The sequence below is a fragment of the Oncorhynchus nerka genome, linkage group LG23 (assembly GCF_034236695.1).
Source record: "Oncorhynchus nerka isolate Pitt River linkage group LG23, Oner_Uvic_2.0, whole genome shotgun sequence".
Taxonomy (NCBI): Eukaryota; Metazoa; Chordata; class Actinopteri; order Salmoniformes; family Salmonidae; genus Oncorhynchus; species Oncorhynchus nerka.
In genome coordinates this window covers 6,372,518-6,385,942 of record NC_088418.1, presented here as the reverse complement: position 1 = coordinate 6,385,942, position 13,425 = coordinate 6,372,518, and the positions used below count along the sequence as shown (strand labels likewise).

Genomic DNA, 13,425 nt, shown 5'->3' with positions numbered 1-13,425 from the left:
ATATATATTCATAGTTAGAAGACGATATGTCAAATGTTAGCAGGCTTATTTCAAGTTATCTCTGACCACGTTTCCATCCACAGTTTTTCCACAGTTTGATGGAAACAGGAAGTTGGAAACAGGAAGTTTCCTATACAGTGTGCTCTACAGTGTCCTCTACAGTGTCCTCTACAGTGTCCTCTACAGTGTCCTATACAGTGTCCTCTACAGTGTCCTCTACAGTGTGCTCTACAGTGTCCTATACAGTGTCCTATACAGTGTCCTCTACAGTGTCCTATACAGTGTCGTCTACAGTGTCGTCTACAGTGTCCTCTACAGTGTCCTATACAGTTTTTCCACAGTTTGATGGAAACAGGAAGTTGGAAACAGGAAGTTTCCTATACAGTGTGCTCTACAGTGTCCTCTACAGTGTGCTCTACAGTGTCCTCTACAGTGTCCTATACAGTGTCCTCTACAGTGTCCTCTACAGTGTCCTCTACAGTGTGCTCTACAGTGTCCTATACAGTGTCCTATACAGTGTCCTCTACAGTGTCCTATACAGTGTCGTCTACAGTGTCGTCTACAGTGTCCTCTACAGTGTCCTATACAGTGTCCTATACTGTGTCCTCTACAGTGTCCTATACAGTGTCCTCTACAGTGTCCTATACAGTGTCCTCTACAGTGTCCTCTACAGTGTCCTATACTGTGTCCTCTACAGTGTCCTCTACAGTGTCCTATACAGTGTCCTCTACAGTGTCCTCTACAGTGTCCTATACAGTGTCCTCTACAGTGTCCTCTACAGTGTCCTATACAGTGTCCTCTACAGTGTCCTATACAGTGTCCTCTACAGTGTCCTATACAGTGTCCTCTACAGTGTCCTCTACAGTGTCCTATACAGTGTCCTATACAGTGTCCTCTACAGTGTCCTCTACAGTGTCCTATACAGTGTCCTCTACAGTGTCCTCTACAGTGTCCTATACAGTGTCCTCTACAGTGTCCTCTACAGTGTCCTATACAGTGTCCTCTACAGTGTCCTCTACAGTGTCCTATACAGTGTCCTCTACAGTGTCCTCTACAGTGTCCTATACAGTGTCCTCTACAGTGTCCTCTACAGTGTGCTCTACAGTGTCCTATACAGTGTCCTATACAGTGTCCTCTACAGTGTCCTCTACAGTGTCCTATACTGTTTCAGTACAATTTTATAAATGGCGACAGACAGATAGATTTGAGATCGTGCGACATGGTGTGATCTTTTTGTATCTGTAAAATTAATTATTGGAGAAAAAGGAGGTGGAAATGTTGATATAATAGCAATCATATAGTAATCATATCGAAGTAAACTCAGTCACGAGATGATACTTATTTTGTACATGATGTCACCATGGACTAGCAGAATCCTTTTTTCCCTTTAACGAGTCTGACAAGCCCGACGTGAATGATATACTGCTTTCTCGGGAACAGGCCCAGATCCCTGTGATTTGCGTGAAGAGGAGGCGGAGAAAAAGGGGCCAGAGGGCGAGCTGCTTTCTGAGAATTCGTAGACGATGGAATAAACCCCCACTTCCTTCCATACTGCTAGCACACGTGCAAACTTTGGACAATAAAATAGATGACCTACGTGGAAGATTAAACTACCAACGGGACATTCAAAACTGTAATAGCTTATGCTTCACGGAGTCGTGGCTGAACGACGACACTATCAACATACAGCTGGCTGGTTATGTACTCTGCCACATACAGAGTGGCAGGCTATGTATTTTTGTAAATAACAGCTGGTGCATGACATCTAAGGAAGTCTCGAGCTATTGTTCGCTTGAGGTAGAACATCTCATGATAAGCTGTAGACCACACTATCTTTCTAGAGATTTTTCATCTGTATTTTTCGTAACTGTCTACATACCACCACAGACCGATGCTGGCACTAAAACCGCACTCATTGAGCTGCATTCCGCCATAAGCAAACAGGAAAAGAGGTGGCGCTCCTAGTGGCCGGGGACTTTAATGCAGGGAAACTTAAATCAGTTTCACCAAATTTCTATCAGCGTGTTAAATGTGCAACCAGAGGAAGAAAAACTCTGGACCACCTGTACTCCACACACAGAGATGTATACAAAGCTCTCCCTCGCCCTCCATTTGGCAAATCTGACCATAATTCTATCCTCCTGATTCGTGCTAAAAGCAAAAAATTAAAGCAGGAAGCACCCGTGACTAAATCAATTAAAAAGTGGTCAGATGAAGCAGATGCTAAGCTATACTTATATAATAATAATAATAATAATAATATAAAAATAATAATACTTATTTTCCACCATAATTTGCAAATAAATTCATTAAAAATCCTACAATGTGATTTTCTGGATTTTTTTCTCTCATTTTATCTGTCATAGTTGAAGTGTACCTATGATGAAAATCACAGGCCTCTCTCATCTTTTTAAGTGGGAGAACTTGCACAATTGGTGGCTGACTAAATACTTTTTTGCCCCACTGTATTACCTCAACTAACCGGTGCCCCCGCACATTGACTCTGTACCGGTACCCCCTGTATATAGCCTCCACATTGACTCTGTACCGGTACCCCCTGTATATAGCCTCCACATTGACTCTGTACCGGTACCCCCTGTATATAGCCTCCACATTGACTCTGTACCGGTACCCCCTGTATATAGCCTCCACATGGACTCTGTACCGGTACCCCCTGTATATAGCCTCCACATTGACTCTGTACCGGTACCCCCTGTATATAGCCTCCACATTGACTCTGTACCGGTACCCCCTGTATATCTTGTTATTCGCTTCGCTATTGTTATTTTACTACTGCTCTTTAACTACTTTTTACTTTAATTTCTTATTCTTATCCAGGTTTTTTTTTAACTGCATTGTTGATTAGGAGCTCGTAAGTAAGCATTTCACTGTAAGGTCTACACTGTTTGTATTTGAAGCATGTGACTAATACAATTTGATTTGATCTGTTGTGTGGTCGTCCCACTAGGACTCAGGAAACCATGCAGTTTATGAAATAAGTTTACGGTGACGAGCTTGATGCTGATTTACAATACATTTCCAGGGTCTTGTTCATGGTGACATGATGATCGATGCTTGGCTGCCATTTTGACAAATAAAATTCTTGCTCTTATCCATAATAATCTCATCATGTAGAGTAGCCTACCCTCACAGCCTACTGTATCTGTGAGCTGTTGGCTAGAGCCAAGCTACGTGCCAAGACCAGAGTAGACAGATTTAACGCAACAGTGTCTGTGACAAAACTCTCAGTAGAGTTGAAAATGCGATGAAAACACATTTTAAATTTTTTTTAATTATTATTCGGTGCATGAAAACTTAAGCGAAAAAGTACATTCTGTGTTCACTACATCGTCCAACAAGTCCGCTTGGTAAAAACACACCACAGGTGGGAAAATTAGCATATTCTAGAATATTTGCATGAAAATCTGTGGCTAATTGGATGGAAACCTTAGCTACTGTTTGAGGAGATCTTCATTTACCCTACACAGGTTACAGAACACTGTCGCCATCCTATTGCTCTCAGGACATTTTAAGAGATTGTCTCTTGTCAGCTTTTGTGCGTCTTTCATCAGTTGTCCCTGTCCGTGCCATGCGCTTCGTTGGACCGGGTGGAAACTGTGAAGTGTGCAGTGCTCTTTGACACCATATGTGTGACACTGTGTGTTTTGCTGTGTGGAGGGAAAGCTGTTTCCTCCGGCAGCAGGAAGATCATGGCTCTTTCTCTCTCTCTGGGCTGTCCCAAATGAACCCTATTCCTTCCAAATGAACCCTATTCCTCCCAAATGAACCCTATTCCTCCCAAATGGAACCATATTCCCTCCAAATGGAACCCTATTCCCTCCAAATGGAACCCTAATACCTCCAAATGGAACCCTAATCCTCCAAAATGAACCCTATTCCTTCCAAATGAACCCTATTCCTCCCCAAATGAACCCTATTCCTCCCAAATCAACCCTATTCCTCCCAAATGAACCCTATTCCTCCCAAATGAACCCTATTCCTCCCAAATGAACCCTATTCCCTCCAAATGGAACCCTATTCCCTCCAAATGGAACCCTAATCCTCCAAATGGAACCCTATTCCCTCCAAATGAACCCTATTCCCTCCAAATGGAACCCTATTCCCTCCAAATGGAACCCTATTCCCTCCAAATTGCCTATCTGTCAAAAGTAGTGGACAAAATAGGGGATACGGTACCATTTGGGACGCAGGCTGTAACTGGGCTGATGAGAGAGTGGTGAGATAGGATACAGGCCATCATCACTAACTACAGACAGCGCCTGGCATCAGAACAACAAGGGGACTCTTCTTGGAGTTTGCATATGGAATGCAAAGTGTTGGATGGATAAATGCATTGAAACAGTTGGGTACAATGTATTTAATCACATTTTGAAATATATTCACTGTTACTGTGATACATGGCTGCAGAAAGGCCAACACTCATATTCATTCCTAGAAAGGTTTGTCTCTGCTCTGAGGGAGTCCTAATGACAACAGATCAATGTCATTTGGCTGGTTGCCCCAACCTCCTTTAACCTCCGAAGGGGTGTTTTTAATTTAAACCAGTCGATGTTGAAATAATTTCTTTATGTTGGGTTTAGGATTTTTCTCCAGTTATACAAGTGGAGTGAAGCTCATCTGGGGTTGATTTCCTTCCCCCCCCCCCTCCCAAGTCCTGATTGGCCGACAGAGGCCAGCTGGGAGGGAAGGATGACAGAGAGGCTGAGGTATGTGTCCTGTAGAGGAGGAGGGCTGTGATTGGTCCATCACTGGGCTGGGCCTCCGCTATGCTCCTCAGGGAGCATAGCTGGACCATAGAACACTCCATAGAACTAGAGAACTCCATGTTCTATAGGAATTCACTTTATGTGCTATTGGAACTCACTTCACGTTCTATAGGAACTCACTTCATGTTCTATAGGAACTCACTTCATGTTCTATAGGAACTCACTTCGTGTTCTATAGGAACTCACTCCTGTTCTATAGGAACTCACTTCGTGTTCTATAGGAACTCACTTCATGTTCTATAGGAACTCACTTCATGTTCTATAGGAACTCACTTTGTGTTCTATAGGAACTCACTTTGTGTTCTATAGGAACTCACTCCTTGTTCTATAGGAACTCGCTTTGTGTTCTATAGGAACTCATTCCTTGTTCTATAGGAACTCACTTTGTGTTCTATAGGAACTCACTTCATGTTCTATAGGAACTCACTTCGTGTTCTATAGGAACTCACTTCGTGTTCTATAGGAACTCACTTTGTGTTCTATAGGAACTCACTTTGTGTTCTATAGGAACTCACTCCTTGTTCTATAGGAACTCACTTCGTGTTCTATAGGAACTCACTTCGTGTTCTATAGGAACTCACTAATTGTTCTATTGGAACTCACTCCTTGTTCTATTGGAACTCACTCCTTGTTCTATAGGAACTCACTCCTTGTTCTATTGGAACTCACTCCTTGTTCTATAGGAACTCACTTCATGTTCTATAGGAACTCACTTCGTGTTCTATTGGAACTCACTTTGTGTTCTATAGGAACTCACTCCTTGTACTATAGGAACTCACTCCTTGTTCTATAGGAACTCACTCTTGTTCTATAGGAACTCACTTCATGTTCTATTGGAACTCACTTTGTGTTCTATTGGAACTCACTTAATGTTCTATAAGAACTCACTTCATGTTCTATAGGAACTCACTTCATGTTCTATTGGAACTCACTTCATGTTCTATAGGAACTCACTTCATGTTCTATTCGAACTCACTTCATGTTCTATAGGAACTCACTTCATGTTCTATAGGAACTCACTTCATGTTCTATTGGAACTCACTTCATGTTCTATAGAGTGAATATATATATATATATATATATATATATATATATATATATATATATATATATATATAGTGAATAGGGGTCCATAGGACTCTGGTCAGAAGTAGTGATCTATATAATGAATAGTGGTCCATCGGGGATACTGCCTTATTTCTCATTATGCAGTTTGACAGAAACTTAGACCAACATTCAATGTGATTATGAACTGCTTTTCCCTTCATCTTAACCACCGACGAGGCTGTTATCAAATCTCTTCATAATTCTGCTTCAGTGATTTGAGCTGGCAATGCTCCACAGAAACCCAATATGTTATACCTCCCTGCTAAAGTTGAGAAACACAATATGTTATCTCCTCCATGCTAAAGTTGAGAAACACAATATGCTATCTCCTCCTGCTAAAGTTGAGAAACCCAATATGTTATCCCTCCTGCTAAAGTTGAGAAACACAATATGTTATCTCCTTCTGCTAAAGTTGAGAAACACAATATGTTATCTCCTCCCTGCTAAAGTTGAGAAACCCAATATGTTATCCCCTCCCTGCTAAAGTTGAGAAACCCAATATGTTGGCCCTCCTGCTAATGTTGAGAAACACAATATGTTATTTGGCTGCTAATGTAGTTGAGAAACACAATATGTTATCTCAAAGAGTCAAATATGACCAGTAAAGTTCACAATATGTTATCTCCTTCTGCTAAAGTTGAGAAACACAATATGTTATTCTGTTCTGCTAAAGTTGAGAAACACAATAGAGTCAAGAAAGTGGTCCCAATATAGTATCTCCTCCTGCTAAAGTTGAGAAACCAATATGATCTCCTCCTGATAAAGTTGAGTAACCCAATATGTTATCTCCTCCTGCTAAAGTTGAGAAACACAATATGTTGTCCCTCCCTGCTAAAGTTGAAACACAATATGTTATCTCCTCCTGCTCAATATGTTGTCCCCTTCTGCTAAAGTTGAAAACACAATATGTTATCTCCTCCTGCTAAAGTCAAACACAATATGTTATCTCAAGACTCCTGCTAAGTTGAAGACCCAATATGTTATCTCCTCCTGCTAAAGTTGAGTCAATATGATCTCCTCCTGCTAAAGTTGAGAAACACAATATGTTATCTCCTGCTAACGTTGAGAAACCCAATATGTTATTTCCTCCTGCTAAAGTTGAGAAACACAATATGTTGTCCCCTTCTGCTAAAGTTGAGAAACACAATATGTTATCCCCTTCTGCTAAAGTTGAGAAACCCAATATGTTATCTCCTCCTGCTAAAGTTGAGAAACACAATATGTTATCTCCTCCTGCTAAAGTTGAGAAACCCAATATGTTATCTCCTCCTGCTAAAGTTGAGAAACACAATATGTTGTCCCTCCCTGCTAAAGTTGAGAAACCCAATATGGTATCTCCTCCTGCTAAAGTTGAGAAACCCAATATGTTATCTCCTCCTGCTAAAGTTGAGAAACACAATATGTTATCTCCTCCTGCTAAAGTTGAGAAACCCAATATGTTATCTCCTCCTGCTAAAGTTGAGAAACACAATATGTTATCCCCTCCCTGCTAAAGTTGAGAAACACAATATGTTATCTCCTCCTGCTAAAGTTGAGAAACACAATATGTTGGCCCTCCTGCTAAAGTTGAGAAACACAATATGTTGGCCCTCCTGTTAAAGTTGAGAAACACAATATGTTATCTCCTCCTGCTAAAGTGATAGGAGGCGATTGGATTGATACACATTATGTGCATTTGGCAATGTAATGTATTTCTAAATATACAATATGTGGACCAAGAGTCAAGACCAGTGTTCAGTGGTCGTAACGTCACCTAGAGTCAAGACCAGTGGTCAGTGGTCGTAACGTCACCTAGAGTCAAGACCAGTGGTCAGTGGTCGTAACGTCACCTAGAGTCAAGACCCACCTAGAGTCAAGACCGTTTTCAGTGGTCGTAATGTCACCTAGAGTCAAGACCAGTGGTCAGTGGTCGTAACGTCATCTAGAGTCAAGGCCCACCTAGAGTCAAGACCCACCTAGAGTCAAGACCAGTGGTCAGTGGTCGTCACGTCACCTAGAGTCAAGACCAGTGGTCAGTGGTCGTAACGTCCGTCACCTAGAGTCAAGACCCACCTAGAGTCAAGACCATTTTCAGTGGTCGTAACGTCACCTAGAGTCAAGACCAGTGGTCAGTGGTCGTAACGTCATCTAGAGTCAAGGCCCACCTAGAGTCAAGACCCACCTAGAGTCAAGACCAGTGGTCAGTGGTCGTAACGTCACCTAGAGTCAAGACCGTGGTCAGTGGTCGTAACGTCACCTAGAGTCAAGACCAGTGGTCAGTGGTCATCACGTCACCTAGAGTCAAGACCAGTGGTCAGTGGTCGTAACGTCACCTAGAGTCAAGACCCACCTAGAGTCAAGACCAGTGGTCAGTGGTCGTAACGTCACCTGGAGTCAAGACCAGTGGTCAGTGGTCGTCACGTCACCTAGAGTCAAGACCCACCTAGAGTCAAGACCAGTGGTCAGTGGTCGTCACGTCACCTAGAGTCAAGACCAGTGGTCAGTGGTCGTAACGTCACCTAGAGTCAAGACCGTGGTCAGTGGTCGCAACGTCACCCAGAGTCAAGACCCACCTAGAGTCAAGACCAGTGGTCAGTGGTCGTCACGTCACCTGGAGTAAAGACCAGTGGTCAGTGGTCGTCACGTCACCTAGAGTCAAGACCAGTGGTCAGTGGTCGTAGCGTCACCTAGAGTCAAGACCGTGGTCAGTGGTCGTAACGTCACCTAGAGTCAAGACCCACCTAGAGTCAAGACCAGTGGTCAGTGGTCGTCACGTCACCTGGAGTCAAGATAGCAGGTAGCGGTTAAGCGATTTGGGCCTGAAACTGAAATGTCGCTGGTTGGAATCCCTGACCCGACTTGGCGAAAAATATGTTGATGTGCTCTTGAGCAAGGCACTTAACTTTCCTACGAGTCACTCTGGATAAGAGTGGCTGCTAAAATGTAAGACCATTGTCAGTGGTCGTAACATCAGTTGTCGTAATGCCACTGTCATTCAGTGACACCGAAGAAAGTGGTATGTGAAACATTGTTAGTTGATTCACGGCAAATTACAAATAAATAGAAGTGAAGGTCGGTCTGCGTTTTTTTTTTTAACAGTTTGCAGTTTTTACACTGTTTTTCTGGGTACTTGCTGTATCTGCCAAAAGCAGCACCTGGATGTAGAGGACCTGCTGAGCACAGAGACTTCGCTCTGTATACTAAAATGAAATATGACCATTTGATGTTGTTTCATCTGTAAATTCAGTGCAATGCTTCTATATGCTTTGTCTCCAGGCTCGGCCGAAAGGGGAAGGCCAGACCCCATATCAGGGCAAGAAGAGATGTTTCGGGGAATACAAGTGCCCTAAATGCAAGAGGAAGTGGATGAGTGGGAACTCCTGGGCCAACATGGGACAAGAATGTATCAAGTGCCACATCAACGTTTACCCTCACAAGCAGGTAAATACTTCCATTTAGTTTATTATCCATGATATTAGCCTGGTCCCAGATCTGTTTGTGTTGTCTTGCATATAGGCCTACATATAAGATCAGGCTACCATGACGTACCTCCATCCAATTGTTCTATTGTCTCAAGGACATTATTTCAACTGATTGTGTAACTTTGAAGTGTTTATTACTGATTTATAAACTAATAATTAACCGTTTATAAACCCTTTAAATATCGGTGGCCGGGCCTCCCGGGTGGCGCAGTAGTCTAAGGCACTGCATCGCAGTGCTAGCTGCGCCACCAGAGACTCTGGGTTCGAGCCCAGGCTCTGTTGCAGCCGGCCGCGACAGTGCTAGCTGCGCCACCAGAGACTCTGGGTTCGAGCCCAGGCTCTGTTGCAGCCGGCCGCGACAGTGCTAGCTGCGCCACCAGAGACTCTGGGTTCGTGCCCAGGCTCTGTTGCAGCAGGCCCCGACCGGGAGGTACAATTGGCCTAGCGTCGTCCGGGTTAGGGAGGGTTTGGCCGGTAGGGATATCCTTGTCTCATCGCGCACTAGCGACTCCTGTGGCAGGCCAGGCACAGTGCACGCTGACCAGGTCGCTAGGTGTACGGTGTTTCCTCACACATTGGTGCAGCTGGCTTCCGGCTGGCTTCCGGGTTGGATGCGCGCTGTGTTAAGAAGCAGTGCGGCTTGGTTGGGTTGTGTTTCGGCGGACGCATGGCTCTCGACCTTTGTCTCTCCCGAGCCCGTACAGGAGTTGTAGCGATGAGACAAGATAGTAACTACTAACAATTGGATACCACGAAATTGGGGAGAAAAAAATATTTAAAAAATATCGGTGGCCACTCCCTTGTAAAAGAGATCCTCTGACGTCAAGGGGACCTGGATACATAAAAGGTTGAACACACTGTGTTTTTAATAGCTTAATGTTACCTGTGTTTCTCTGTGTTTTAAATAGCTTAATGTTACCTGTGTTTCTCTGTGTTTTAAATAGCTTAATGTTACCTGTGTTTCTCTGTGTTTTAAATAGCTTAATGTTACCTGTGTTTCTCTGTGTTTTAAATAGCTTAATGTTACCTGTGTTTCTCAGTGTTTTAAATAGCTTAATGTTACCTGTGTTTCTCTGTGTTTTAAATAGCTTAATGTTACCTGTGTTTCTCTGTGTTTTCAATAGCTTAATGTTACCTGTGTTTCTCTGTGTTTTCAATAGCTTAATGTTACCTGTGTTTCTCTGTGTAGAGACCTCTGGAGAAACCTGATGGGTTAGATGTTTCAGACCAGAGCAAGGAGCACCCACAGCACCTGTGTGAAAAATGCAAGGTCCTCGGGTACTACTGTCGTCGCGTGCAATAATAACCTGTCGCTATCTGGCCGCAAGTTCATGGAGTTGCCCTCTAGACACTGATCTTGGGTCAGTTTAGCATTTTCTACACTAATGTTTAAGGTCGGGTCTGGGGGAGGGGAAGCTGATCCTAGATATCTACCTACAGTAGGATAAACTTCACCCCAAAGTCAAGTTCACTTCCCTGGTTCACTTCCCTGGCCTGTAGTTCACTTCCCTGGCCTGTAGTTACCTTCCCTGGCCTTAAGTTGACTTCCCTGGTTCACTTCCCTGGCCTTAAGTTGACTTCCCAGGTTCACTTCCCTGGCCTGTAGTTGACTTCCAAGGTTCACTTCCCTGGCCTTTAGTTGACTTCCCTGGCCCGTAGTTGACCTCCCTGGCCTTTAGTTGACTTCCCTGGCCTTTAGTTGGCTTCCCTGGCCTGTAGTTGACTTCCCTGGTTCACTTCCCTGGCCTTTAGTTGACTTCCCTGGCCTGTAGTTACCTTCCCTGGCCTTAAGTTGACTTCCCTGGTTCACTTCCCTGGCCTGTAGTTGACTCCCCTGGCCTTTAGTTGACTTCCCTGGCCATTTGTTGACTTCCCTGGCCTGTAGTTGACTTCCCTGGCCTTAAGTTGACTTCCCAGGTTCACTTCCCTGGCCTGTAGTTGTCTTCCCTGGCCTTAAGTTGACTTCCCTGGTTCACTTCCCTGGCCTGTAGTTGACTTCCCTGGCCTTTAGTTGACTTCCCTGGCCTTAAGTTGACTTCCCTGGTTCACTTCCCTGGCCTGTAGTTGACTTCCCTGGCCTGTAGTTGACTTCCCTGGCCTGTAGTTGACTTCCCTGGCCTTAAGTTGACTTCCCTGGTTCACTTCCCTGGCCTGTAGTTCACTTCCCTGGCCTGTAGTTACCTTCCCTGGCCTTAAGTTGACTTCCCTGGTTCACTTCCCTGGCCTTAAGTTGACTTCCCAGGTTCACTTCCCTGGCCTTTAGTTGACTTCCCTGGCCTTTAGTTGACTTCCCTGGCCTTTAGTTGACTTCCCTGGCCTGTAGTTGACCTCCCTGGCCTTTAGTTGACTTCCCTGGCATTTAGTTGACTTCCCTGGCCTGTAGTTGACTTCCCTGGCCTTAAGTTGACTTCCCTGGTTCACTTCCCTGGCCTTTAGTTGACTTCCCTGGCCTGTAGTTACCTTCCCTGGCCTTAAGATGACTTCCCTGGTTCACTTCCCTGGCCTGTAGTTGACTCCCCTGGCCTTTAGTTGACTTCCCTGGTTCACTTCCCTGGCCTGTAGTTGACTTCCCTGGTTCACTTCCCTGGCCATTTGTTGACTTCCCTGGCCTGTAGTTGACTTCCCTGGCCTTAGGTTGACTTCCCTGGTTCGATTCCCTGGCCTGTAGTTGACTTCCCTGGCCTTAGGTTGACTTCCCTGGTTCGATTCCCTGGCCTGTAGTTGACTTCCCTGGCCTTTAGGCCTTGACTTCCCTGGCCTGTAGTTGACTTCCCTGGCCTGTAGTTGACTTCCCTGGCCTTGAGTTGACTTCCCTGGCCTTATGTTGACTTCCCTGGCCTGTAGTTGACTTCCCTAGCCTGTAGTTGACTTCCCTGGCCTTGAGTTGACTTCCCTGGTCTTATGTTGACTTCCCTGGCCTGTAGTTGACTTCCCTGGCCTGTAGTTGACTTCCCTGGCCTGTAGTTGACTTCCCTGGCCTTTAGTTGACGTCCCTGGCCTTAAGTTGACTTCCCTGGCTTGTAGTTGACTTCCCTGGCCTGTAGTTGACTTCCCTGGCCTGTAGTTGACTTCCCTGGCCTTTAGTTGACGTCCCTGGCCTTAAGTTGACTTCCCTGGCTTGTAGTTGACTTCCCTGGCCTGTAGTTGACTTCCCTGGTCTTTAGTTGACTTCCCTGGTTCACTTCCCTGGCCTGTAGTTGACTTGCCTGGTTCACTTCCCTTTGCCTTAAGTTGACTTAACCCTCCAGTGGTTAATGAAGAGTTGACGCTCATCTAATGTGTTGTGTATATCTCAGTAAAATAGGCCTGATCAACCGTCAATACTCTGTTGTTATTGTTATTATGTTTATAAAAACGTTTTTGACCTGTTTCTCTGTTCCCTACATGTGTGAATTGGGGACAATTCCATTTCACTTAAGTCTTGTCAGGATTCAATTACTTCCTGAATTGAAGTGGAATTGACCCCAAACCTTGTGTGTGTTGTGTGTTTTATGACATAGTAGCTCCTACCTACCTACCCAATGTTAAGCTGTACCTCTAGCCTTTTCTTCATGCCATTGACATGCATCCTTTGTCCTGATGTTGTCCGCATTCTTATTGTGCTCACATTTTCTGAAAATATGTCTACACACGGTGTTAAAAATGTATCATATCCGTCCACTGTGTCCAGATTTTTTACCTTTATTTATCTAGGCAAGTCAGTTAAGAACAAATTCTTATTTTCAATGACGGCCTAGGGCCAGAACGACAGATTTGTACCTTGTCAGCTCGGGGGTTTGAACTTGCAACCTTCCGGTTAATAGTCCAACGCTCTAACCACTAGGCTACCCTGTCGCCCCAGATTGATTCCCTGGGTTCCCTGGGTTCCATCACTGTATCCTCATGATTCTGATAGCCGTTCTTTCAAAGTAGTATTTGCTTATTTATTTTAAGACACAATTTGATGCCGTAAGTCCGTGGTGCCACCTGTGAAATATTTTTAGAAGGCGGGGGATACCGACGATTTTAAATGGTCGACTACCTCCGGACGTGGTCAGGAAGATCAGATCACAGTGCTTTTCTTTTAATCG

The 13,425-nt window shown here is 44.4% G+C and overlaps 1 protein-coding gene across 1 annotated transcript in view; it reads left to right on the top strand.

The window, feature by feature from the left end:
* LOC135563929 (zinc finger CCHC domain-containing protein 24-like) overlaps positions 1-12,724 on the top strand; it is a 55,076-nt gene extending 42,352 nt beyond the window's left edge. The window contains exons 3-4 of the mRNA XM_065007803.1: positions 9,150-9,314; positions 10,545-12,724. Coding sequence (XP_064863875.1) covers positions 9,150-9,314; positions 10,545-10,658 — 279 coding nt within the window. The 3' untranslated portion in view covers positions 10,659-12,724. The remainder of the gene's footprint in view (positions 1-9,149; positions 9,315-10,544) is intronic.
* The last annotated feature ends 701 nt before the right edge of the window (positions 12,725-13,425 follow it).